The 23,023-nt window shown below is 42.8% G+C and overlaps 3 protein-coding genes and 1 long non-coding RNA gene across 5 annotated transcripts; 1 reads left to right on the top strand and 3 right to left on the bottom strand.

Moving 5' to 3' along the window:
- Positions 1-1,386: 1,386 nt before the first annotated feature.
- On the bottom strand, positions 1,387-8,507 carry tdrd5 (tudor domain containing 5). The gene is made up of 18 exons (XM_076015964.1): positions 8,381-8,507; positions 7,693-7,945; positions 7,257-7,453; positions 6,824-7,121; positions 6,570-6,742; positions 6,338-6,421; positions 6,206-6,262; positions 5,962-6,124; positions 5,622-5,776; positions 5,228-5,415; positions 4,630-4,839; positions 4,481-4,547; positions 3,900-4,100; positions 3,689-3,805; positions 2,792-2,884; positions 2,508-2,684; positions 2,228-2,381; positions 1,387-1,946 (listed from the first exon to the last, which is right to left on the bottom strand). Exons 2-18 carry the CDS (start codon positions 7,919-7,921, stop codon positions 1,879-1,881), a joined length of 2,631 nt encoding a protein of 876 aa, XP_075872079.1. The 5' UTR covers positions 7,922-7,945; positions 8,381-8,507; the 3' UTR covers positions 1,387-1,878.
- Positions 8,508-9,326: 819 nt separating this feature from the next.
- nphs2 (NPHS2 stomatin family member, podocin) lies at positions 9,327-12,312 on the top strand. Of its 2 annotated transcripts, none has more exons than XM_076015972.1 (7): positions 9,327-9,961; positions 10,156-10,259; positions 10,604-10,676; positions 10,968-11,050; positions 11,413-11,672; positions 11,843-11,921; positions 12,071-12,312. In XM_076015972.1, exons 1-7 carry the CDS (start codon positions 9,661-9,663, stop codon positions 12,308-12,310), a joined length of 1,140 nt encoding a protein of 379 aa, XP_075872087.1. In that variant the 5' UTR covers positions 9,327-9,660; the 3' UTR covers positions 12,311-12,312. The 2 variants fall into 2 exon arrangements, with proteins under 2 accessions (XP_075872087.1, XP_075872088.1); XM_076015973.1 differs by having other exon boundaries at positions 9,328-9,961; positions 12,107-12,312.
- LOC142881602 (uncharacterized) lies at positions 11,784-12,227 on the bottom strand. The gene is made up of 2 exons (XR_012925605.1): positions 12,112-12,227; positions 11,784-11,929 (listed from the first exon to the last, which is right to left on the bottom strand). It is a non-coding gene; the product is annotated as an uncharacterized LOC142881602 (long non-coding RNA).
- A 459-nt stretch (positions 12,313-12,771) lies between the features above and the next one.
- axdnd1 (axonemal dynein light chain domain containing 1) lies at positions 12,772-22,824 on the bottom strand. Its single transcript, XM_076015971.1, has 26 exons — positions 22,711-22,824; positions 21,686-21,837; positions 21,460-21,563; positions 20,928-21,021; positions 20,477-20,562; positions 20,330-20,386; positions 20,024-20,132; positions 19,422-19,543; positions 19,106-19,246; positions 18,900-19,004; positions 18,289-18,409; positions 17,404-17,505; positions 17,131-17,297; positions 16,909-16,978; positions 16,357-16,591; positions 15,912-16,128; positions 15,497-15,590; positions 14,993-15,183; positions 14,783-14,873; positions 14,490-14,630; positions 14,329-14,403; positions 13,933-13,965; positions 13,749-13,850; positions 13,566-13,657; positions 13,008-13,147; positions 12,772-12,906 (listed from the first exon to the last, which is right to left on the bottom strand). The coding sequence occupies exons 1-26, from the start codon at positions 22,766-22,768 to the stop codon at positions 12,794-12,796; spliced, it is 3,012 nt and encodes a 1,003-aa protein (XP_075872086.1). The 5' UTR covers positions 22,769-22,824; the 3' UTR covers positions 12,772-12,793.
- Positions 22,825-23,023: the final 199 nt, after the last annotated feature.

The following is a 23,023-nucleotide window of genomic DNA, read 5'->3' as shown; positions in this document are numbered from 1 at the left end:
TTTACAACAGCAAGTAATCAGAAGAGGAGCGACAACAGCCAGGTAATTAATTCAGACGGTGTCAACAGTCCTCCTTTCCATCTGTCCTTCCAACAGGCAGCGCTTCTCTTGTCACCGCTGGGGCTCTTCATCGCCTCAAGTCATCCACAGTGCCATATATTTTAAGGCAGGCTAGGGAAGCCAATTATCCGAGGGGAGTCATCCTAACAGGTGGCGGGATATTCTTCATTTAAAAATTGTGGAGGACGAAAAGTACCACACACACACACACACACACACACACAACTCAATAGTGTGACCTTGTTTGTTAACTGGGCATAATATCAAAATCAATCTTGACAAAACACTGTCACCGTCGAAAGGGCAGCAAGGCACAATCAGATGGATCTAATAGTGTGTTTGGAGAGATGATTCTGAACTCATACTGTCCCAATGCTGTTTCGGCTGGTAACACGGAGGGATAAAAATACATTTATCCCTCATCTAGAAAATATCTCTGTAAATGAGTGTGACTAACACAGCCTCATTTACATGTAGAATGGCAATTACAGCAATATTTCCTCAAACCGCTCACGCCAAACTTGAATGCAGCTCTTCAGCATGGCCAAACAAAAAGAAATGAAATGCAAAATACAAGTGTGTAATCATGCCTACAAACATGTGACCTATACATACTAAAAATGACAAAATGAAGAATGGAATACGAAAAGTCTTATTTTGAAAGTCCAGCCGAAAAGACTTTACGGCTTGTAAATCAAAGCAATGGGATAGTCAGGGTTCATTCAACACAGCGATGCTCCGCTGCTGGCTGCCGCTAATCAGCCGCAACCACATTAGTCTCCTCCTTAATGAGGTTTAGTGTCTGACACATACACACACGCACAACTGGAGATCAACAATATACAACAACCACGGTGTGCTAAATAAATACTGCGCTGGCAAAGGGGACCACAAAGCAGGAAGTATCAATGTCATAGGAGTCAAGTAAGATCAAAATCAGATTTAAGATCAGTGCAAGTATGAGAGGTAAACAAAGTAGCTGCAGCGACATGAAACATGATCCGGTGGGTTTTGAACATCGAGTGTCTCCTCCTCAAACCCCTCCACAGGCACGATGAAGCCTAAATATTGTTAATACAACATAATGTCTTTAGAAGCCAGTCTGTGAACCAGTGATCTAGTTAGAGGGTTACAGCAGCAAATTCCCAGTCATACATCCAGCCATGTTAATGTTCCAGCCTGAGGGCTCGTAGAGTTAGAGAGCAGATGACCTAATGTAGTAGCCCAGGCTACCTTCTCTTGAGAAAGAACCCACCCGAGAGTCAGTCTGTTGACCAGCACCAAAGGGACCTCACTGAATCCTGCCAAGTAAAATACGAGCAAGTATTGTGTTAAAGCACATTTATTTATATGTATTTTTTCAAAACAAACACATATCTTTTTCACTCATGAAATGTTTCTGAACTTCTTTTTGGAAGCACGTTGTTTTCATGCGATACAGAACTATTGAGTGCTTCACACACATCTTGATGGCTTATACAAACAATAAAAAAAAAAAAAAGAAAAGAAAATTTACATTTAAAAGAGGTTCTTTGCACTTGACATTATTTTGAAAATATGAGACTGTTAAACTGACAACCTTTTGTGCATGCAAGAAATCTGGAAAAGATTAAAATGTAAAAGACAAATTAAAAAAACATCAAACACAAAATTGGAGATTGCTCAAAATACTAAGAACTCTCTGTTTAAACAGTTTTAAGATACTTATCAGCGGACTAACTTTGTTGTCAATTGTCTGCAAATCTAAGAAGTATATCTTATTTATTTGTACATCTTTGAGGCTGGGATTCGGTTTGGGCAGAGGGCAGAAAATGCAGCTCACATTGTCCCAAACAGAGGAAATGGGAAACCAGATTTACGTAACTTAAGTGGTGAACCTGGAAAACCTGAAAAAATAAAGAAGAAATAAATTATTGTATTTGTTATGTATAAATGCTTATGTTCATTGTTTACGCTCAGCTGATGTCCACATTCAACTGTATCAACAAAACATGTGTTGTGTTGCACAGCAATTTGAGTTGAGTTATTTGGAAAAAAATGAATTTCTTACAATATCCATAATAAGCGAAAATAGTGTTTCAGTGCAACAGCATCAGGGAAAATGTACTTCATAAAAGCAGATTGTTGGGTTTAACCGCTCCTGCAACAGTCTGATTACAATACGTACACTGGCCGAGGTCAGGAGTGTGGAGGCTCAGGGTGGTCACAGCAGAAGGGGGCATGACAGAGTACACTGCGAGTTGGTGTTGCTCGTCTTCTGATGCTGGCCAGCAGGGGGCGGCAGTGACGCTGCTCGGAGCTGGAGAAGGTGTGGCCATTTCCTGAGAACAAATTCAACTTTGTCAGTGGACAAACAATCATCTCCTTTTAATTGTTGCAATGTCGTTTTTGTGAAAGACAAAGAAGCTTTTTTTTTTTCCCCTGGACAAAACTCTCACGTTTCTCACGTCAAGATCAGATGTCCACGCCGCATCCGTCTCGGACTGGATCAAATCTGGATGAGCACAGAGGATGGAGCAAGGACTGGGAGGAAGAGTCATGTGACTCTCAGTGGCTGATGCCCCATCTGAACTATTGTAGGCGACAGCTGGATCAGTTAGGGAAAGGTTGAACAGGCTCGAGTCCTTCATGTGAAAAAGACAGAGCAAAAATATCTTTAACTCTTCAAGGGAATCCAACCTTGAAAATGCAGTCAACTGTCAGTGGTGTGGCCAGGAACAGCAGCTCGTACCTGGTGGTGGCAGCTGTCCACAGGATCTTCTATCAACTCCAGGCCTGGCAGCTCGTCGTCGCCAATGTGATACGCCACCAAATGATGTTCTTCCTTTGAGTGATGGATGACAGCACACGCACACGCACAATTACAACAAACTGATAAAGCATTACATGAATAACCAACACGCTAACCTAAATCAGGAACTCTTCAGGAACGTCTTGGTCTGTAAAGTACAAGGCAATACATACACAGTACGTACTACATTGTGTTTGCATTGTGTCATATCTTTGATGACCGTTTTGTTTACATGTGACAACACTATCATTAAGCCCCTTCAATATCTGAGTTTAGAATGACAACCACTGACTCATTGAAAACAAGTGCGACAATTTGGAATTTGCATGTTAATTTAACAGCTCACTGATTGGCTGCCACCGTTTGCTTTATGAGCCAACAACAAGCTGTGACCTTTTACACAGCGCGACTGTACACTGAGGAGCGCGTGACTGCAGCCCCCCCCCCCCGCTCCCTTACTGTGTGCGTTTGTCAAGAGGTGTGTGTGTGTGTGTGTGTGTGTTGTGGGTGCGCGGCACCGCACGTGGCCTTCAGCACTGACAGCATGGCTGGTGAGATACGAGCTATGGACAGCAGAGAAGAAAAGCATTGCAGAAACATTGGAAGATTGGGTTACAAACAGGAAGAGAGAGAGAGAGAGAGAGAGAGAGAGAGAGAGAGAGAGAGAGAGAGAGACGAGGAGAGGGATGGAGATAGAGAGAGAGAGTGAGAAGAGAAGGGCAGAGAAGAAGCAAAGATTACACACTACAACGATTAGAAACGCGTGCGGCGTGAAGCGGCTAATCCATCCTCACAGCGAGCTAGCTGCCACTTGAAAAACCTTTTTGTCTGACATACCTTCACAGACGCCAACGTGGACACACTGGGCTTTGGAGAGCTCTCTTCCTTTATTTCTGGGAGGTCAACCATTCCCTCTCCCAAGTAGAGGCTCACCAGGTTGGCTTTCGCAGACAGCTTCAGACAGGATTAAACGCTCTGTTTTTAATACTAAAAAGATTTTGATATACACGTAGAAACAAACAAGACTTGGTGTGGGAGTGCAGCTCACCGGTGCGATGGCCGAGTGGCTGCAGGCCGTCCCGTGGCCCTGGCTCAGCAGGACGGAGTGAACGTAAATGTCGTCATCCGTGCGAGTGTCGCACAGGTACAGCCGGAGCACATCGCCGGCGTAACAATCCGACGTGCCCACCAGAGGGCGTGCGCAGCACATTTTCTGAAAGGCAGCTGTAGCTTCAGCTGACCAGCCTCCCTGCAAAGAAGAGAACAGGAGTTGACCTCATTTACTAAATCCAACATGAAGAGATGTTTGGAATATGTAGACCTTTATTATCGTGTTCATTCTCATGATTTCTTAAAAGTCTTGACACTGAAAGGTCCAGTGTGTAAAATTTGGTTTGATTTTTATGTTGGTAAAAGCTTAACACGCTGCCCATAAATACATGAATAAATAATAATCACTACCCGCAGAACAATAAAAAATAATTTAGTTCTCGTATATAAGAATAGTTAGCTTTCTTTAAAAAAAAAAAAAAAAAAAAAAATGTACACACTGGACCTTTAATGAATAAAACAGAAATGACAGATCTTTATTGTCTCCACTGTAATCAAAGTATTTTAAATCAGACTCACAGCAGGAGGTTTGATCCCAGCCAGCGACGACAGAACGGCTTGTGCGGGAAGAACTGAATAACATGATCTGCGGAACAAAGAGAAAAGTTGAAACAAACCAATAAAAAAACAATATTCAATATCTGGGATGAGAGATGAGACGGTCCTACTTAAGGAACTTCAGACGGGTGATCGGGACCACCGTCCTGCTGCCAAAGTCGACAAAGTACACCTCCACCTCAGATGGGCTGGTGATCTGATGGATGACGGCCCGGTAGAACCACAGCCCTTTGGGGGACACGCAGCAGACCTGGCCACGTCGGACAAACGGCGCCGACAGGCGGTACGGATCTGAGACCTCCGGACAGTTGTAGCATCGTCTAGGGGATGGAAAGAAAGAAAAGGAAACTTCAGTGCTTGCAAAAGAAATGCATATCAAAACAACATTTTTGCAGCAATGCAAAGTTTAAAATTACAAAAGGATGACTACTACTATGAATTCTAGAAAAAAAAACATGAGGACTGTTGGGGGCCATCCACACTTAGTTTATTAGTTTTTGTTTTTTTTAAATACATCAGTTTAAATATCTCTGCTATACGTGTTACACTGTGTCATATCTTATGATTCTAAATCATTTATATTGTGGTCTTTATAGTTTTGCCCCCCAGTTTTCCCCACATAAGGGTTTTTTTATTAGGTTGCTTCCATTGACCTCAGTGTGGACAGCCCCGTGCCCTTTTTGGAGTTTCCAAAAACATGTTAACAACCTCATTTCAAGCATCATGTTGTCCATAGCTTGGGCTTCCTCACTGTTGCTCAAGGAGATGTAGAAATGTCCGGGTGAGTCCACTTCCTCCACTTGGACCTGAACCGGCTCTCGAGGGCTCGGACGTCTTGGCTTTCTGAGGCGCCGACTCTGCACTGCATCTGGAGGCACTGTAGCTCTGCAGTGCACCTGTGTGGCAGGAGTCACTAATGCAGATGAGCGCAAAAGCGGTTTTAAACCATTTACTACATTAGCGCTAATAAAAAAGGAAAGTATTACTGGGACTCAGGAATCAAAACAACAACAACATTCATATCTGTCAATTAAAACTAATTCTCTGCTTTGATTATTTTTCAAGATTGCCGTTTCTGGAGAATCAATTTAAGGCAACTCACCATTTGTGGAGTCTTGAAGCTATTACTGGTATTAATCCTCTCACACTTTAAAGCATCATCTTTTTCCTCTTCTGGTTCGCTATTAGAAGAAGACTCGCTACAGATGAAGTCGTTCCTTGCTGGAGGTTCATCCAAACTTCTGGTCGCCCTTGGATCTACAATGTTAAAAAGTAAACACAGTTTTCTTTTTCCTTTCTCATAATCATTTTTAAGCAACTATAATAAAAACCCTTGCTAATTGGTCTTCCAAATTAAAAGTCTGGAATGGTTAGACATTTTCCAAATGGCACAAGACACGCTGGGGTCATGACAACAGGGATGTCCGGCTGGAGTCACACACCCGATTGCATGACGTCACTGTGCAGGATATCCATGACTTTCCACTGCTGCCCATTCTCATCATTGACTGGCTTCAGGTGAAAGGTGTCAATCAAGGCACTGACCATCTCAGTGGCACTGACAAAGCCATTCTGCTGCAGTGGCAAGTCCTCTCCAAAAAGTCTCTGAGGAGCAAAGGGAAAACAATCAAGACGTCTGCCTTCCATACATCTCACACTGCTGTCCCATCGAGTCTATTTTCTTACCTCGTACTCAGCAGGCAGACTGTGCACAGATAATCCATCACTGCTCTCACGGACAACCTGAAGAGCAACGAAACGTTTTCAGAACAAGACTTGCAACCACGTTGGTCTTTGAGAAGAAAAACAGTTTTCCACCTTTCTCAACTTGTCCTTTAGATCCTGACTGATGGTACCAGCAACTCCATTCTCTACGATTTTCTGGCGGAGCTCCTCTTCCAGCTGTTGTGACATTTAAAAGGAGAAGTGAATGCAAGCGGGCCAAGGAACACAACGTTAAACTGATTCTTCTCCTTCACCACTCACCTACACACGTCTGCGCTTGTTTAACGTCAACAGTTTAATGTTCTTCTTTTAAACGAGGACTCACCTTGAGGACCTGTTTCTGATAAAGTCCATCATTTTCGCAGACCTCTGGTCCTCCCTGACTTTTCTCAGCTGGTTGTTGCTCACTAGTGGCAGCTGTCAACGTCTTATGGACGGATTCTGTCGTCTTTTCAGTGGATGGCTGGTTTACAGGACGTTGCTTCACAAGGGCCGGAGCTAAGAAAATCACAACAATGCGTTCCAAATTCTGTCCAGAGCATAATATCTGATATTAAAGCTACTATGTAACAACCATACCTTGCGATTGTAATTTAGGCCTTGTATCCGGCATGTGGGTATTCCGATCAGCTCTCACTGGCACTGAATTTATTTGTCCAGTCTTCCTTGGGTTTGTCAATGGTATGGGAAACTTACTGGGGAGCTTGTGCTCCCTCAGACCCACAGCTGAGCCCAGCCTGGTCTGATGTTTATAGATCAGGTCTGCTGCTGCGTCCAGCAGCTCTCCTGTCGAATAGAACCCAAAGTTCTGGGGACGCAGCGGGTACCCGAAGCAGCATTGGAAACAGGACTCAAGGTCAGATGTCAGGATTGGCCCCTGGGGTGGGAGGGTGTGCGGAGGAAATCGCACAATTTAGACCACAATTACAAAACTGTTACCATACAGAGTCAATCTTAGAGTGCAGCCCATAGTGGAGTGAACCCCAGAAGAACACAGCAGAACAAGCCAGACCTGAGAGAGAAGGATGCGCAGCTGTGTGCGCAGGTCAGCAGGGACGGCCAGCGGAGCGCCACCTCTCCTGGGGAGGAACCCAGAGGGTCGTAGGGGAAAGGGCCGCGGTGAGAACCTCCTGGCGTTCTTGTTGGGCTTGGGCGTGCGCTGGTTAGCTACCAGCGCCTCTATGTTGCGGGTGGACTCGTCGCCAACAGCTACAGCGGCGTGAGGTGTGAGAGTGCCGCCGTGTGATCAAATGCACAGGTCAGAGAAAACGTGAGACAAACGTCAGCGTTCATCGCTTTGAATCAGGGCACAACTGAATTAGAATTCAAACAATCAACTTCTATTTGTACGGCGGCGCAAAATCCCATCCCAAGAGGTCTCAGAGTGCTTTGGACAACCAGAAGAAGACCAATTCCCTATAAAAAAAAAAAAAAAAGAGAGACTTTACCTGTCAGCCAAACGTTGCCATCTGCCGCGATGTTCATGGTCACCACATCTGGCATCTCTTTCACCATGTCCATGATGTTCCTGAAGCCCAGCTGCTTCAGAGGCATGGGCTGGCCCAGCATGGTGACATAATCTCTTCTGAGTTTGTCCACCTCCAAACCAAGCTTGGTTGAAATAAGCAAAGAGCGGACATCTTTCTTGAGCTGGGCCAAAAGCTCCTCCTGATTCATGATGGTCGCTGTTACCTGGAAACACTTAAAGTAGGACGAACTAACGTGAGACGAGCGTTATGGTTAATTCCTTGAACCCAATTGTAACGCAAAACGTTAACAAAGTTTGCGTTGCAAAACTTGAGATTTTATTTTATTTTATTTATTCATTTATTTATTTATTTATTTCAGATTGCTCTTCTCCCTTGATTTAAAATCGCATCAGAACACAACACCAAGTGAAAGTTCTGTATATAGAGTTTCACATTAAAGAGATTTTTTTTTTTTTGTGACGACACACACACGTTCTACTTTTGGACACGTGCGTTTCGCGGCCGTCAAATTAGCAGGGAAAACTCGGCTAGCTTAGCCAAGCACGGCTGCTGCGTACTTCATCAAAACTGTACACAGTCGAGGAAGTTAAAAGTTAATAACGCAAGGGAACATATTTGTGTGTATGAACGGCAAAGTAGAACCTACCACTGTTGGGCTTATGTCATCCTCTCACCCTACCAACTCCAGCCGCTCGTGCCAGACGGGTGTTGCCAACTCCTCAGTAAGGAAAATCGCTATTGGCTGTCCTAAAAGTCGCTAAATGATGTCATCGTCTAATTTGCATAAACGTCCATTTGCACTTGATCGCAATGGTGGACGTTGTAGGAAAGGAATAACGTCGTGGGAGAGACAAAAACAACGTTATTTTATTTATTTATTTATTTATTTATTTATTTATTTAAAGAGGTTCAGTTGTGTTTCAATGCGCAGTATCGTTGGCTCGTTAATTAGTGAAGTGGTTTGGCTCGTCGGAGCCTGACTGGCTATATGGCGGCAACTCTCACAAGTTGGTAGATCCGGTGAGCGTTTGCGTTGGTGTGTGAATCTATAGGTGTCTGACAAGAAATCAGACGATTAAACTTTTTTTTTTTTTTTTGAGGGGGTCTATATTAGATGTTTAATCTAGATTAAATCTTTCAGTGTTATATTTTTGTCATTGCCTACTGGGCAGTTTAACTCATGCTCTAGTGTGCAAACCTGTAGAAGTACAAGGTGGCAAATTAGTTTCACCTCATTAAAGGTTCACTTAGGAGGATGTGTGTCTTGTCTTGTTAAAATAAAGGAAAAGTCGTGTCAGCTCTTTTGTGTTGAGTGACTGTGCCACATTTGTACGAGCAAGTTCTGCCTCGTCGTCAGACAGGCTGGCTTTCAGCACTTAGATGCAAATCTAAGTCGGTTTTTTTTGTGTTTGTTTCTTCCGATGTTTTATCATCTAAACTGGACAGAATTGTCAATAAAAATTTGAAGACAATAATACAATTACATTTTCATTTCAGTTAATATGTTTAAATCATGACCTGCAAGTGTGGACCTATTATTAAGTATACTGCAGCCCTCTTTTTTTTTATATACTCAGATAACCACACAAGCATTCACTTGTGTTTTTATGAAGACCATGACTTAGAATGGATGTCTTACTAAAGAGGATTTGTAAACATTAATAAACGGGGAGAGTGTTCCAGATGGCACGCCTACAACTCTCCTCCCACAACCCACACCTCACCCTTAATTACTTTGAACAGTTTTTCAGTACTGTGTGAGGTGAAACTCTTCAGCGACAGCCAATGAAAATGACTTGAGTTGTCATAATTTTCTTTCATGCTGAAGGAAAAAAGACCTATCGCTATCAACCAACAGAGTGGTTGAATCCCAAGAGTCGTCTCCCTTATGCTCCTTGCTTTTAACACACGACTTGAGACTCCATCATGGAGAAACCCTCTAAAGAAAACTCAGTTCGGCCTCCAAGATCCAGGCCGACGAGCCGCAAGGAAAAGGGAGCCCCGGAGCCTCCCAGGAGTCACTCGCCGAAGCTGTCAAAGGCTGGACGCACAAACGAGGCAAAATCACAGTGGAAAGAAAAGGTGAAGCCAGGAACCAATCCTGTGATGGTGGAGCAGCAGACAGAATTGAAGGTGCGGTCAACTGTGGTGGACATAGACAGTGTAAGAGACGACGAACTCAAGGAGGAATGCCTAGGGCTCCTGGAAATAGCGGGACAGGAAGACAGTAAGTGGAATTCTAGACATTAGTTTGTTTGTATGCAGCAAAACAAGATTCATAACTTGTAGGCACTGGATACTTTCTGACTGTTGTCTTCAAAATAAAAGAATTATGGATCAAGCACAAAATCAAATATCAATTATCTAAATTATTGATGAGAAGAAAAAAAACAGGTACATCTTTATACCTATTTTCTGTAGGTCTGAAACACAAGAACCTGGGAGTGTTTGAGTGGCTGCTAATGGTCGGTGCCTTAGCTCTGGTTCTGCTTTTCTTGCCTTTTTCGATCTGGTTCTGTATCAAGGTAAGAACCACACCACAGTTAAACAAACAACATCAAAAAACGGTTCAGGATTTATATATTTTAAAAAAGATTCAAGCTCTGTAAGCTTCATATTTAATTCTGAAGAATGATGTTTCTATTGTGTGTTGAAAACAAATATGTTGTTCTTTTTTCTTTAATTAGTGAACAGACTATTTACTACACCAAGTCATAGGCAACTCAACAAATAAAAGCCTGCTATTATATTTACTATCAGACTGCACTCCTTTTGTTGTGTGAAATGTTAAAAAAAAAAAAAAAAAAAAAAAAGGTGTTGTCTCGTGTTCTTTGTCTTTTTACAACTTGCTTTTCATTTTGATTTGCAGATAGTGAGGGAGCACGAGAGGGCAGTGATCTTCAGACTGGGTCACCTCCTGAGAGGAAGACCCAGAGGACCAGGTTATCACTTCTGCAATTTATTATTTCCATTGCTCATTTCTCAGTAAAGCCCTAGTGTGTAAGATTTGGTGACACCTAGTGGTAAGCAAGCATATTGCAAATAAAAGAATACTATTTTTAATTCAGAGAGTTGAGCCATGTTTTGTGTTGCTGCAGATATGTGGTAATGCAATATGAAAATGTTCTTACAAACGGACCAGCTTTTTATTAAATAAAAAAAAATGATGCTTATTAGTAGAATGATTAACATTATGTCAAAGTGAATTTGTCTTTCATTTCTCATTCTAAAAGGTTTGCTTTTCTACCTACCTGTCATTGATGTGTGCTACAAGGTTGACACCAGGTTGACGATGATCACGGTTCCCCTTCACACAGTAAGGAAGTTTGCAGTCACAAACACATAATCAAAAGTTATGTTTTGTTTTGTTGTTTTGTTGTCTTGTGCTGTGGGAATGGACACATTTTGCTTGGCATTGGCTGTGGTTTTAATTGTAATTAAATCCAATAGTCATATCTGCGAAATCCACTATTTTCCCAGTGTTTTGGCACTTCCCTTCCAAATGTATGGACGATATGACAGCACATCAAATTTTTAGCAAAAAAGCCAAAACTGCTGTTTTCTGTAGACCTAGTCCTACATTTCTATTTTTTGTTATCTATTTCAGTGGGTTCCACCTGAAAAATACATGCAATGTGGGACATTGAAGAATGACTTCATGACCTTGTATCCACCCAGGTTGTGACGAAGGACCTGGTGAAGCCTGAGCTGAGTGCCATGTGTTACTACCAGATAGAAAATGTGGCCCTGTGCTGCACTGCCCTCTCCAGCCTACCTACAGTGCTGCAGTCTCTGGTCCAGGCAGCAGTACGAGACGTTGTGGCCCAGCACACCTTCAGCCACATCTTGCTGCACAGGAGGAAGATGGGACAGAAGATACAAGTAGGCGTCGACTCTGTTGCCTGCCGCTGGGGCATCAAGGTGGAAAGGGTGGATATGTAAGTCACGGAATTGTCAGGGTTTTTATTTTTTTTGTGTTGCATTCTGGACCTTAGCTGCATGTATGCCTCTTTTATGTTGGGTAACAGAGAAAAGGTAGAACAGTAGGCTTTAGAAACAAAGGTGAGGAACCTGCATGGCTTTCAGCAAGCATTTCATTTGCTGTCAGAGACGAACTCAGCTTCCCCGTGGAGCTACAGCAGAGTGTGGCTGCTGAGGCCGAAGCCAAGAGGCAACACCAGGTCAGAGTGAGTAACTCCATTATACTTCCAGAAGGATCCATATTTTTCCCATAAAATGCAGTTTCTGCTCACCCTAAAAATGATACAATGTTTAAAACTGAGTTGTTGCTAAAATAAAAATAGTGCTTTTTTTTTTTTTTTTTTCTTTTTAAAAGCAAAAACACATTTCAAACAGTCCCTCTTCCCCCCAGGCCACAACGGAAGGGGACAGAGATGTCTGGGAGGGACTCAGATCTTCCCTCCGTCTCCTCCATCCTGCTCTGGTGCTTCCTCTGCCCCCAGATCTCCTCAGCCCCGCCACTGACGCCTCTCTCCTCCCACCACCTCCTCCCCCTGCCGAAGAAGATAATGGAGTGACCGAGAGGGACCCAGAGACAGACTCCCCGATGATGTAACCAAGCTTCACTGCTCTATGTAATAGCCAGAGCAAAATCAATCCAGATTTGTCAAGAGGAATGTTTGTCGCTTCAGAGAGACAATGGATTTAATGACAAACTAGATTTGAAACATGAGCTCATCAGTTGTTCTTCTTCAATTTTCATTTGAGTGCCTCCTTAATGGTGCCTCTCTAGTTTAAGACAAGTCTTAACTTTATAATGTCATTTCATTATTCCTTATTGTGAGAACAAATAAACCACTTTCCTATCACAAGTCAAATCTTTGGGTTTAACAAAACCACAGCAAGCCATTATTTATCACCACAATCATCACCATCATATAGTCTGAATAATGGACTACTTCCCGATACTTGCGCCATAATTGTGCGCTGGAATCCATGTTTATGAGTTACTTCGATAAAGTACATCATTAGAATGTCTCTGGTATAGAAAAAGAATACCACAAGCTGTGTAGCAATCCACACTTGAAGGCAGTTGACTTCATCGTTTCTTAGTTCTTCGGGTGCTGCTTTTTGGTTGGGTTTCGGCTGTGCTCCTCTGAGGTGCTGCTGAAGGTGTTGCTGGTGGTGGGGAGGCTGCTTTGTTCTTTTGCTCTACAACATAAAAAATAGAGCAGGGGTTCAAACCTAAAGTGATTCTGCTGGCATCACTGCCCCTCAGTTTTCCATTTTAGAAAATATTATTGTGTTGGTACCTTCTGCACTTTGAGGCTCTGCCCTAGATTGGCTCTGCAGTTGTCTCTCAAGGTCTTGAATTTTGCCCAGTGCGGCCTGCAGATCATCCTCAGCCCTGAGGGCCCGCTGCACGGCACTTTGTAGCTGCAGCTCTGAATTACTGAAATAAACATAGAGAGATGAATCAATTAATTTGATGTCCTTTTTTTCAAATTCACATTTAACGGTCTAAAAAGCGAATACAAAATCAGTCCCTGTACAAAGTCCACTTTAGCAACAATTCCTAACTAAAATAAGCTGACTCTAGTCTGTCAACAAACTACTCAGGCATAAGTCCCTCCATGACTTCTTCTGCTGCTTTCTTTTGACCCGTTTTGAACACTTCAGGAAAATAAAAACTAAAGACGAATTGATAAGGTAGCTTTCACTGTTTGGAAGATTCTCAGGTAGAAAAACTTGTACTAAAGTTCAAGGCAGTTCATTATTAAAAATTAGATTAGGAATGAGAAACATTCACAGGCAAGGCAGTTATTATGCCTGCTCCAATATTATTACATCACAGTCCATGTCAAACTTACTGCAGTTCCTGTTGCAACAATCCCACTGTGGTCAGATCATCGAAAGCTTTCTGGGCTTCATCTGTTGCTGGGAAGACGACCGACTCCTCAGTCTGACAGGCACACAGGTGGTCAGGGGGTTAAGACGAGCACATGCAGTGGATGTAACTTAAATCAAATATAAATTATAATTGTTTGTCTGACCCAAGGAAGGTGCACAGTGCTCTGTCCAAGCTTCTTCTCAGTGATGTTTCCGTCATAGCCAATCAGCTTCACAACTATGTGGTCACAAGCCGGTAGCTCCCCCTGCAGGACAATAAAAGCATTTTCTGGAAATACAACGCTAAAGACAAACACAGACAGCTGAATATGTACGGTATATACAAACCTGCGGTTGTGTTTCACTGTCTTTAGTAATGCTCTGTTAGGAAAAGGGAGAGCAAATTATCATCCTTTATTTATGTATTATACTAATTAGGTAAGAGTTACACAGTTAAATCCATCTCTCCCATGAAAAAAAAAATCATGCTGTTGCAGAAAACCTTTGCGAATAGTCACATGTTCATGCAGGCAGATGTGGGTGTGTCATGACTGACTGAAGCTGTGGATGTTATCGTCCATTAAATGACTACTTAACAAAAAATCTGATAGGAACATTAATTAATTACACAGAGAAGGTCATAACCTTTGAACACCCCACTCAATATATCTAGAGTTTTGAAATGATACGAGATATTGATTGCTGTGTGGCTAATTTTTCTAATTACCTGCTAATACTCCTTACCTCCTGTGGCTCTGTGTCAGTCTCATCTTTAAACTGGCCATCTGCTGTCTGACTCCCTGAACTCTCTTTATTCACCTATAAACAGAGCTATCATAAAATGCCATATCAAGATGACAAATGGTCACTGGGCTCACTAGCTTTTTGATTGAGAGATCGCTCACGAGAGTCTCCATGTCAGCTGCTGGAGACACTGGGGACACGGGGGCATCGCTGGAGGGGGAAGCATCAGGCCGTCGGATGGGACTGTTTCTCAGTCCTGCCAGCAGTATCATGCAGGCCTCCATCCAGTCTGTGCACAGCACCTGAGGGTGGTCACATAGAGACACATGCAGGGTTTTGATTAGCTCAACTCCGACTCAGCATCTGCCCTCTGGCTCCCTCTTCTGGGGTTAAGTAGTAACGTTGCAGATTCCCAAAACAAAGCCCTACAACTTGTCATTTGTAAGATGACAACCTGCAACTTTCTGCACTCGTTCATCTCATTTTCTCCCTCGGCATCGAGAGCATATTGAAGATTCTGCTCCTCCAGAATGAGCTTGCAAGACCTGGCATCCAAAAACCACAAACAAAAACAAAAATTAAAAAAAATTAAAGACAAAAAAACAATGCATCATAAACTCTCCAAGCAGAAATTCTTGGATTCAAAGCTTGCAAAAACCCTCACCTGGCGAGGAACTTTGAAATGCGGTCCAGTTTCTCTGCCAGCATCTTTGCGTCTTCATCAAGAGTCTGTTGTGAGGTGTTTGTGCGTTGGTGGCACTCTTGCTCCTGGTTCTGATCCTCATTATGGTCAGGTACCATAAGGAGCAAAAGATCCACCATCCAGCGGGTCTGAGCCATGTTAACAGCAGTGATCTGGTGGTGTCAGAGACATTAGAAATATGGACAGATTTTTGATTTATTACAGCAAATCTCAATGATTAGGGGACAAAAAAAGAACACAAATAAACACGAGCAAATGTTTAAAAGATAGATAGCATTATCATTGGTAGCATACTTTCTAATATTTGTATGGACGCAGTACCGAGCATATTTTCTTATTCTGGTTCAATTTCTGCAAACACACGTGCATCACTTCCACATATCTGACGTCTCTCTCACAAAACACTTGAGTTCATGAACCAGTCAGACCTCCCTCAGTAGTTTGGCCGCCAATCACTGGTCTCACCTCATCACTCAGTCTCTGGTTCTCGCTGTCAGCAAAGTTGGACAGACTGCAGATGAATTTCTCGACTTTCTTCGACATGTCCTCCATCTCTGTACTGTTCCATCAAACACACACACACAAGGACAGCAACTGTGAAATGAATCAGTTACAATAGTGGGACGTGTGCGGTCCTCGTTTCTCTCACTGTGTCCTTTGATTTACACACAGAACACAAAAACATTCTCTTCAGTAGAATACCTACTGAGTCACCGCAGAACATCTGAAGGTGACTGTAAATGATGTAATTGTAATATAACAACATTTTCTGTATTCAAACCCCTTTGGATGTATATATATATATATATATGTATATATATATATATATATATATATATATATATATATACATATACATATATATAAAAAGAAAACATACTTCATGTCAGGTTTGATTTTGTCATCTTGCTTCCCTGTCTGCATGCAAGAGACACTCTGAAGGGCTTTTTCAACCAGACTCAGCCATCTGTGCAGCGCTTGCTCCAGCTCCAGCCAATCAGAGATGGACATCATCTCTGGATGAGCAACTGCAGCACCAACTTTGGAAATCCAGGACTCCATCAGTTCCAGCAGTGTTATCATATGTCCGTGGATCCCTAAAAACAATATGGACACAAATAATTTCATCAAAAGTAAAAAAAAATAAATAAATAAAAAATTTACATCAAGTTCCAACTAAATCTGAAATCTAAAAATAATGTACAACTGTTAATTATGTGATGTTGCCAGAACGCCTAACTATGACAGCCTCGTAATGTTGCAGTTGTTTGTAGCTGTAGTCTGGATTCCTACTGGAAATACCAGCAGAAGCTGAAGCCTCTCACCAGTCTCTCCAGCGACCTGCGTGCCCAAATGCTTTAGAAACTCGGACAGGGCCCTGCCCAGCTCCTCTGCAGCTCGCTGGCCTTCAGGAGTTTCACCATCAGGAGAGCTGCGTCTGCCGAGCAGCTGAAGACTCACGCTCAGCCATCCATCCTGGAGCTTAGCAAGCTGGTCGAGAGACAGCTGGCAGCAGAGCAGCTTCTCACCCTGGTAGTTCTCACACTGGAGGGCCAAAGTCTGCAGAAGGCATGGAAACACTGGCGGTGGGCAAGAATGGAGAGGAAAGGGTAGAAAGCTGCAATCAAGGCTTCAAAGGGCCTTCTTGTTGTGAAGCTTCCCAATATAAAGAGTGCCGGTGGAAAAAAAGCGTGCGGTGTTCCTCAAAGTGTTTTCTGTTTCAAACAGATGACGGTGATATTAAGAGGTGATGAAACACACGAGGTCAGAAAGGTGAGAGCAGTGGGACACAATAAGTGACACAACAAAAAATGAAGACAAACGTATGACGACAAAAGGTTCTAAAAGCCGCACAATGGAAGTGGGTTTAGTCTTACGTTGGACCATTCTTGAGAATCTTCATGGATCTTTTCCACAACGGCTTTTTCATATTGTGGGTTGGGACATCTGAAGGGTGAAAAAGATATTAATGAAACATTGTGGCTGGCAGAATTGTAGAGCAACTGCCCTTAATGGCTCTGGGGACTTCAGAAATAACAAATAAAACTTAACACAAGATACGATAGTACAATGAAACGATCCCTTTAGCCCATCCTTACTTATTCCGAGTGCCGATGAAGTTGAGCCACTTTACAATGCCCTGGCGGATGGCATCGAGCTCTTCACGTTGAGCGTGCTCAGTCTTCTTCAGCTGGGACGTGAAAGCAGTCAGCTGTTCTTTCCATTGGTCTGTAAGTGCTGTGACGGTGTTCAGATACTCTGTGTCCTTTAAAAAAAAAAAAAACAACAACAACAACAACAAAAAACAACCTTCAGCCACGACAGAGGCACAAAAACATGTCGAGAACATTGAAAAGGACACGCATGGCTACCTTTGACGACAGGTAAATGCTGCAGTGCTCAGCTGTCCTTAACCAACTCTGCTCACTGAGATGCAGTTGGGTGAAGAGCTGCAGCTTCTTCATGCCAATCAACTGGGAAAAAAGACATTTGATGCTTTCAATTGCAAAACAACAGCTTTTTAAAATGGTATAATATGTATATATCATCATCAAGGTTGAAAACAATGATTGCAAATAATATCACAAAACAACTTACTACTAGTCTATTTCATTTATTTCCATGTAACAGTAAGCAAGGGCAAAATAAAATACAGCAAAGGTTAAACCCCCCCCACCCCCCTTCCAATTTGACGTGGCTGTGTCTTGAGGGATCCCGATGAACTTGCAAGTGGTCCCATGTCTCTAGGACAAAGTAGACTTTTGACCCCCTAGATAAACTCTCTCTGTCACGCCCCACCTTGGAGAAAGAACCCCCCCCCCCCCCCCCCCCCCACCACACACACAAAAAAAGCCAAAATAAAATAGTTTTTTTCAAATTCACCGAAACAACATAAATGTGCAAAGAATGTTTTACCTTTGGCACACCACGTTGTCATGTCGATATCAAAACCAACATTCTTTTATTTTGTCATGAACATTCATTTCACATTCATTTCACTTTTCTCTTCATTTATGAAATCATTTATTTTGTACAAATAAACAACTTTAGCAAATCACTCTTTGTGACATCAAATCCTGAACATTACTTTTTAAACAACAATACTCCTTTCACTTTTCTGCTGTGCAAATACATTTTTTTTGGCAAACCACTTTTGTAACACCCACCATCCTGGCTTCCCGGTGAAACAACACAGCTTTATGTTGTGCTCCCATCTCCCATCCCATTCTGCTGGGTTAAACTGCGGGTCAACACACCTTGAGGGCGAGGCCGAGAGTGCGCTCTTTCCAGTTGTCTCTCTGCTCGGTCATCTGCAGCAGCTGAGCCTCAAGGCGACTCCTCTGCAGCTCGTACAGCTCGTGGTAACCCTGGACCACGCTGAGAAAAGACAGAAAGCTACTGAGCAGGAACGGCAGGTTAAAAAAAAAACGTGGAGTCAATGTTAAAACTCAGGGATATATTTGGCTCTGGTCTAATCCAGTGACTCTGAAATCTTTTTGACCCAAGTTTGGAGGAAGCCTGCTTCATGTAGTAACAAAAACACGCCTTTCTCCAGGCAACTTCAACTGGACAATAGATCCACATTCGCCGGGTCTATTTTATTTTCCCTGAGACATGCAGCAAGGAGAACTTGAGATAATCCATCTTCATTAGGTTAACGAATGTCCAAACCTGACTTTGTACTTTGCGTTTAGGAAAACATAAATAACGAAATTTTCTAAATATAAGAAAATTCCAGTTCTTATCTAATTAATTGGCTTTTCTTTTTCTTTTTTTTTCAAGAAGTGCTAATCTAATCCCTGACACTCAGCGGTCTTGGGTTTTGTTTTTTTTTAATAGTGTAGCGTTGATTAAGTTGTGATCTCACTCTGAGTTGGTGCTGGTCTGCTGGAGGGCCACAGTGAGCTGATGGTGAGCGTGGTCCGCCTCCTGGGAAGCGACAGCATTGCTCTCGAGGATTCTGGACAGCTCACTGTGAAGGGGGGCCACACAAGCGCACTCACATAAGCAGAAGTTGATCAGCGTTAGCGTAACAAAGCGAAGCTGGCTATCGCGACCGGCCTCGGGACCTACACGCTGAGCTGCTGGATGGACGACCGGTTGTGGTGGATCTCTTCAGCCATCCGGCGGTTCAGAGCCCGCTGTGCCACGGACTCGGTGTGCAGGGCCTTCAGACACCGAGGGACCCGGTCAAAGAGCGACTGGTAGCGCTTTCTAGAGACACAAGCACAAAAGGGCTGCTCGGGGGGGGGAAAGGCTTTTTGGGAGACGTAGACCTGATTTTCAATAGCACAACGTCTCAGTGGAAGTACGCCTTAAAATCAGTAATTGCCGCATTCTGCTGTGAAATTTGACAAAGTGTGGCAGATTGAAGGATCTGCCTGCCGACCTGAGCTTTTCCAGAAGCTGTCCCCTCTCGGCGCAGCTGACGGTGACCTGCCTGATCACCTCGTGGAAAACAATGTTGTAGATGTTCTGCTCCGCGCGCACCAGCTCCAGCAAACCTTCCATCTGTGAGACAGGTGACCATCCTGAATATGACCTGAAGACATATGAAGCTTTTGCAACAAAGCCTAAACCTTTCAATGACAAATGTGAGTTGCCAGGGCTCTGGATGCTGTTCCAGAAACCTTCCAACAAAATGTTACATTTTGTCTTAATGTTCAAATAACACACACTCTACATTAAGTGAATTCTATTTTATTCTATTCTATTTGTTAACTTTCCTTTGTATGTCATTTATCTAATATACCTTTTGTTTGTCTGCTTGGTCCCTAACAAACCTATTTTCAATGTATTGTTCTTTTCCCCTCAGATTCCTACCTACCAACATTGCATGATAAAAGCAAAAAAAAAAACAAAATTTTCATCACCCTTTTCTCCCCCTCTATAAAAACCGCCAGTCTTTATTTGGACGGAGAAAAGGCAAGGTGTCTGTCAGGTGAATTGTGATCCATAAGTCCATCTAAAAACATAATGCTGTCTCCTCACTTGTGAGATCTCCGTGAGCTCCTCCGTGTGCTCCTCCACACCAGCCTTAAGCAGCATATCGTCCATCATCCTCATCAGCTGGACCACTTCCTGTCTGCCGCTGGGCTTCCTAAGCACAGGACACACGTGCATTCACACGTTTTCTTGACCACATTTATTCCACCTCCTGACAGACCTGTTCCTGCACAACAGTGGTGGCGGTGACAATCTTTTCCACGGATGACCAAACAAACATCAGTCAATGACATCTTTCAATGAAGACAACAAATGTCAGGGAGTTAGATGAGTTGTTCTGTTTGGGCTCACAGTGATGGGAAGACCCGCAGCTTCTGCTCCTCGTCCTGCAGCTGGACGGTGAAGGCGCTGGGGAACGCACACAAACAGGGCAGCGGGCGGTGACATTAAACACTTAGGAAAAGGCAGATTATGAAGACGGGAGCAGACAAGACTCACTCCTCGTAGAGCTCCAGACTCCGCAACCCTTTGTTCCTCACAATATGATATTCTTCCGGCATCAAACCCTCTGAAACACTGGTGCTCTGAAAGAGAGACAATCACTATGACAGAGATGTTTTTGTTGAAAAGTTTATAGAAGGTCAAAATAAATTCACCCATGAAGCTTATTGTACACTGAAGTTTAATCTGTGAACCCAATATGGCTGGATCCTCCCGAACGCTGTCACTCTTTGTCTCTCTATAAAGAATAAATATTATAGAAGTAATAGTATAATAGAAAAATAACTGTTAAAAATGTACAATTCTAAATACTTTACTCAAGCAAAGCTCTCTATTTAGTTATTGCTTGTTAACCTTCAGGCCTTACTGCAGTTCCAATCTACGTGTCTATTTTCGAGAACTGGTATTGTAATTACATTGCACTGAACGCTGAGCACAGACAGCTCACCTGCGTGTCTCCCACACCACTCCTGTCCGTCAGTGGTGGGAGCAGTGTTGTCTTTTTCTGTGCAATCGTCGCGTCGCACAAAAATGAAATATCTCTGCAAAACAAAATCAAAGAAGGAAAAACCTGATATATTGCTGTGCTACATGCAATACATGTTGCTGGAGCCTGAGCACGCCGTGTGATTATGACATGGCAGCCACAGACAGCACAGATTCCATGCCATCACAGAATCACAAAGTTGTTTTGAAAAAACATTTCTTTTAGGTCTCAAAAACACAAATTGTGCCTGTGTTTAAAATGCTGAGTGCCCAAAAAATACCTGGAGAAATTGTGATCATTTCTGTAGGTTTGCATAAGAAAGGTTTTTAGATTAACAGTTGCGTATATTATTCTCATAGATTAGGTAAAGAATCAATATGCCTCTGTCGTACCTTTTTTTTTTTTTAAAAAAGACCTTTATGTTGTTTACGTTCTCAAATATATAACTTGACCTTAAGTTGCAACTGCATTTTTTTTTTTTATCCAATCTTACCTGCCTGCTCCATTTGACACAGTCGGGTTTTCTAAAAAGAACTGGTATTTCTTGCGTCTGAGTGGGTGATGCCATACTGTGTCGGGCCTCCTGATGCCCCAGTCCTGCATAGAAAATTAACAAACAAACAGAACAAAAAAAAAAAAAAAACACAGCGTGAGCAGTTTTCAAACACACACACAAAAACTATAAATAAATAAACGTCAACGTGGCTTGAAGTCGCAACCTTGCAGTGCCGGTGATGTGCAGTGTGTCCTGCTGTGCTCCTGCTGCAGAAGGTGGAGGTGAGGCTGACCAGCAGCTCATCGGGGACGCTGTGGTCGCTAACAGGAGGAAGCTGTGTCTTCCTGCTCTCGGTTGGGACAGGTAGCTCTGCCACTTTAAGAAAAGCAAAATAAAGACAGACATGTTAGTGATTTTGTCAAGATTGTCGCATACAATCTATTTGCATTGCTGAAAGTATTTTTTTTTAAAACCAGATATTAGACTCATGTACAATTGAGGAGGGATTCTCCCTGGCTTCCCCCTACACCTGAACAGTGCCAGGTTGGTTAATAAAACAAAGGAAAGTGGAAGAGCTCTCTGGATGCTGTATAAAATATGACAACATGCCCTCTAAGGTCCAGTCCAGCGGAAATAACAGCGTGGTAAAATGGCCTCCAGTGTGCTTTTGTAATGGACAAAATGTTGTAAAAGAAATATGGTACAGTGCAATTTAAGCTGTTCTTTCTGCTGGAGAATGAGTGTAGTTGTCAGCCAACCCCAGGTCTGCCCTCCAAATGAAACCAATTTATGGCAAACTGGAATGGGGTTGTGCTCCCCTAACAACAATACGGAAAAATGGCTTCGTCAAATTAGGGGAATACACAAGGAATGACTAGGGAATAGAACCCACAACCTTCTTGCTGTGTGGCAACGGTGCTACTTGCACCACGGCGCGTACCTTTGTCCACAGAAAGTAAATTCAGTTTATTATTTTCATCAATTTCATCTTTATCATATGACAATGGAATGGCCTCCATAAGCCCCATTATATGAAAATCATAATTACATTATTTTAAAAATAATCACATTAAATGAGAAAAATAAACTTTAACAAAGGTTCAAATTGGTTGACTCGAAATACACGATGACTTGACGCTGACATCCATGTGGTCTACGCACAGCTTAACGACTGACTTCTGCTCTGTGTATCACCATCTGCTGGCCTGGCGCTGTGTGATGTGAGGCGACCCTCACTGACAAGTTCACCTGCGGGCTCCATTGTTTTCTCCGTCCTCGGTGAACTTGGCGCTGAGGTAGTGAACATCCTGCTGCTGCTGCAGAGACGAGCTGCTGAATCAAGATTAAAAAAAAAAAAAAAAAAAAAAAAGTAAATTAAAGTAAAATAAAATAAATAAATTCTAAATATTTTGCTTATTAGTATTGAGAGGGAAACGGGGGGATATTTCGGCCATTCTCCAAGAACAAGGCTAGTAGCTTTTAGCTTCTTCTTCTTCTTCTTTTTTTTATCCCCTCCTCCGCACTGTCCTGAGCGTCAACTTCCGGGTCTAGTTGCCGTGGA

Source organism: Nelusetta ayraudi, unplaced genomic scaffold (genome assembly GCF_046127955.1).
Source record: "Nelusetta ayraudi isolate G7.1 ecotype Tasmania unplaced genomic scaffold, CSIRO-AGI_Nayr_v1 ptg000205l, whole genome shotgun sequence".
Taxonomy (NCBI): domain Eukaryota; kingdom Metazoa; phylum Chordata; class Actinopteri; order Tetraodontiformes; family Monacanthidae; genus Nelusetta; species Nelusetta ayraudi.
This window is presented reverse-complemented; position numbering and strand designations above follow the sequence as displayed.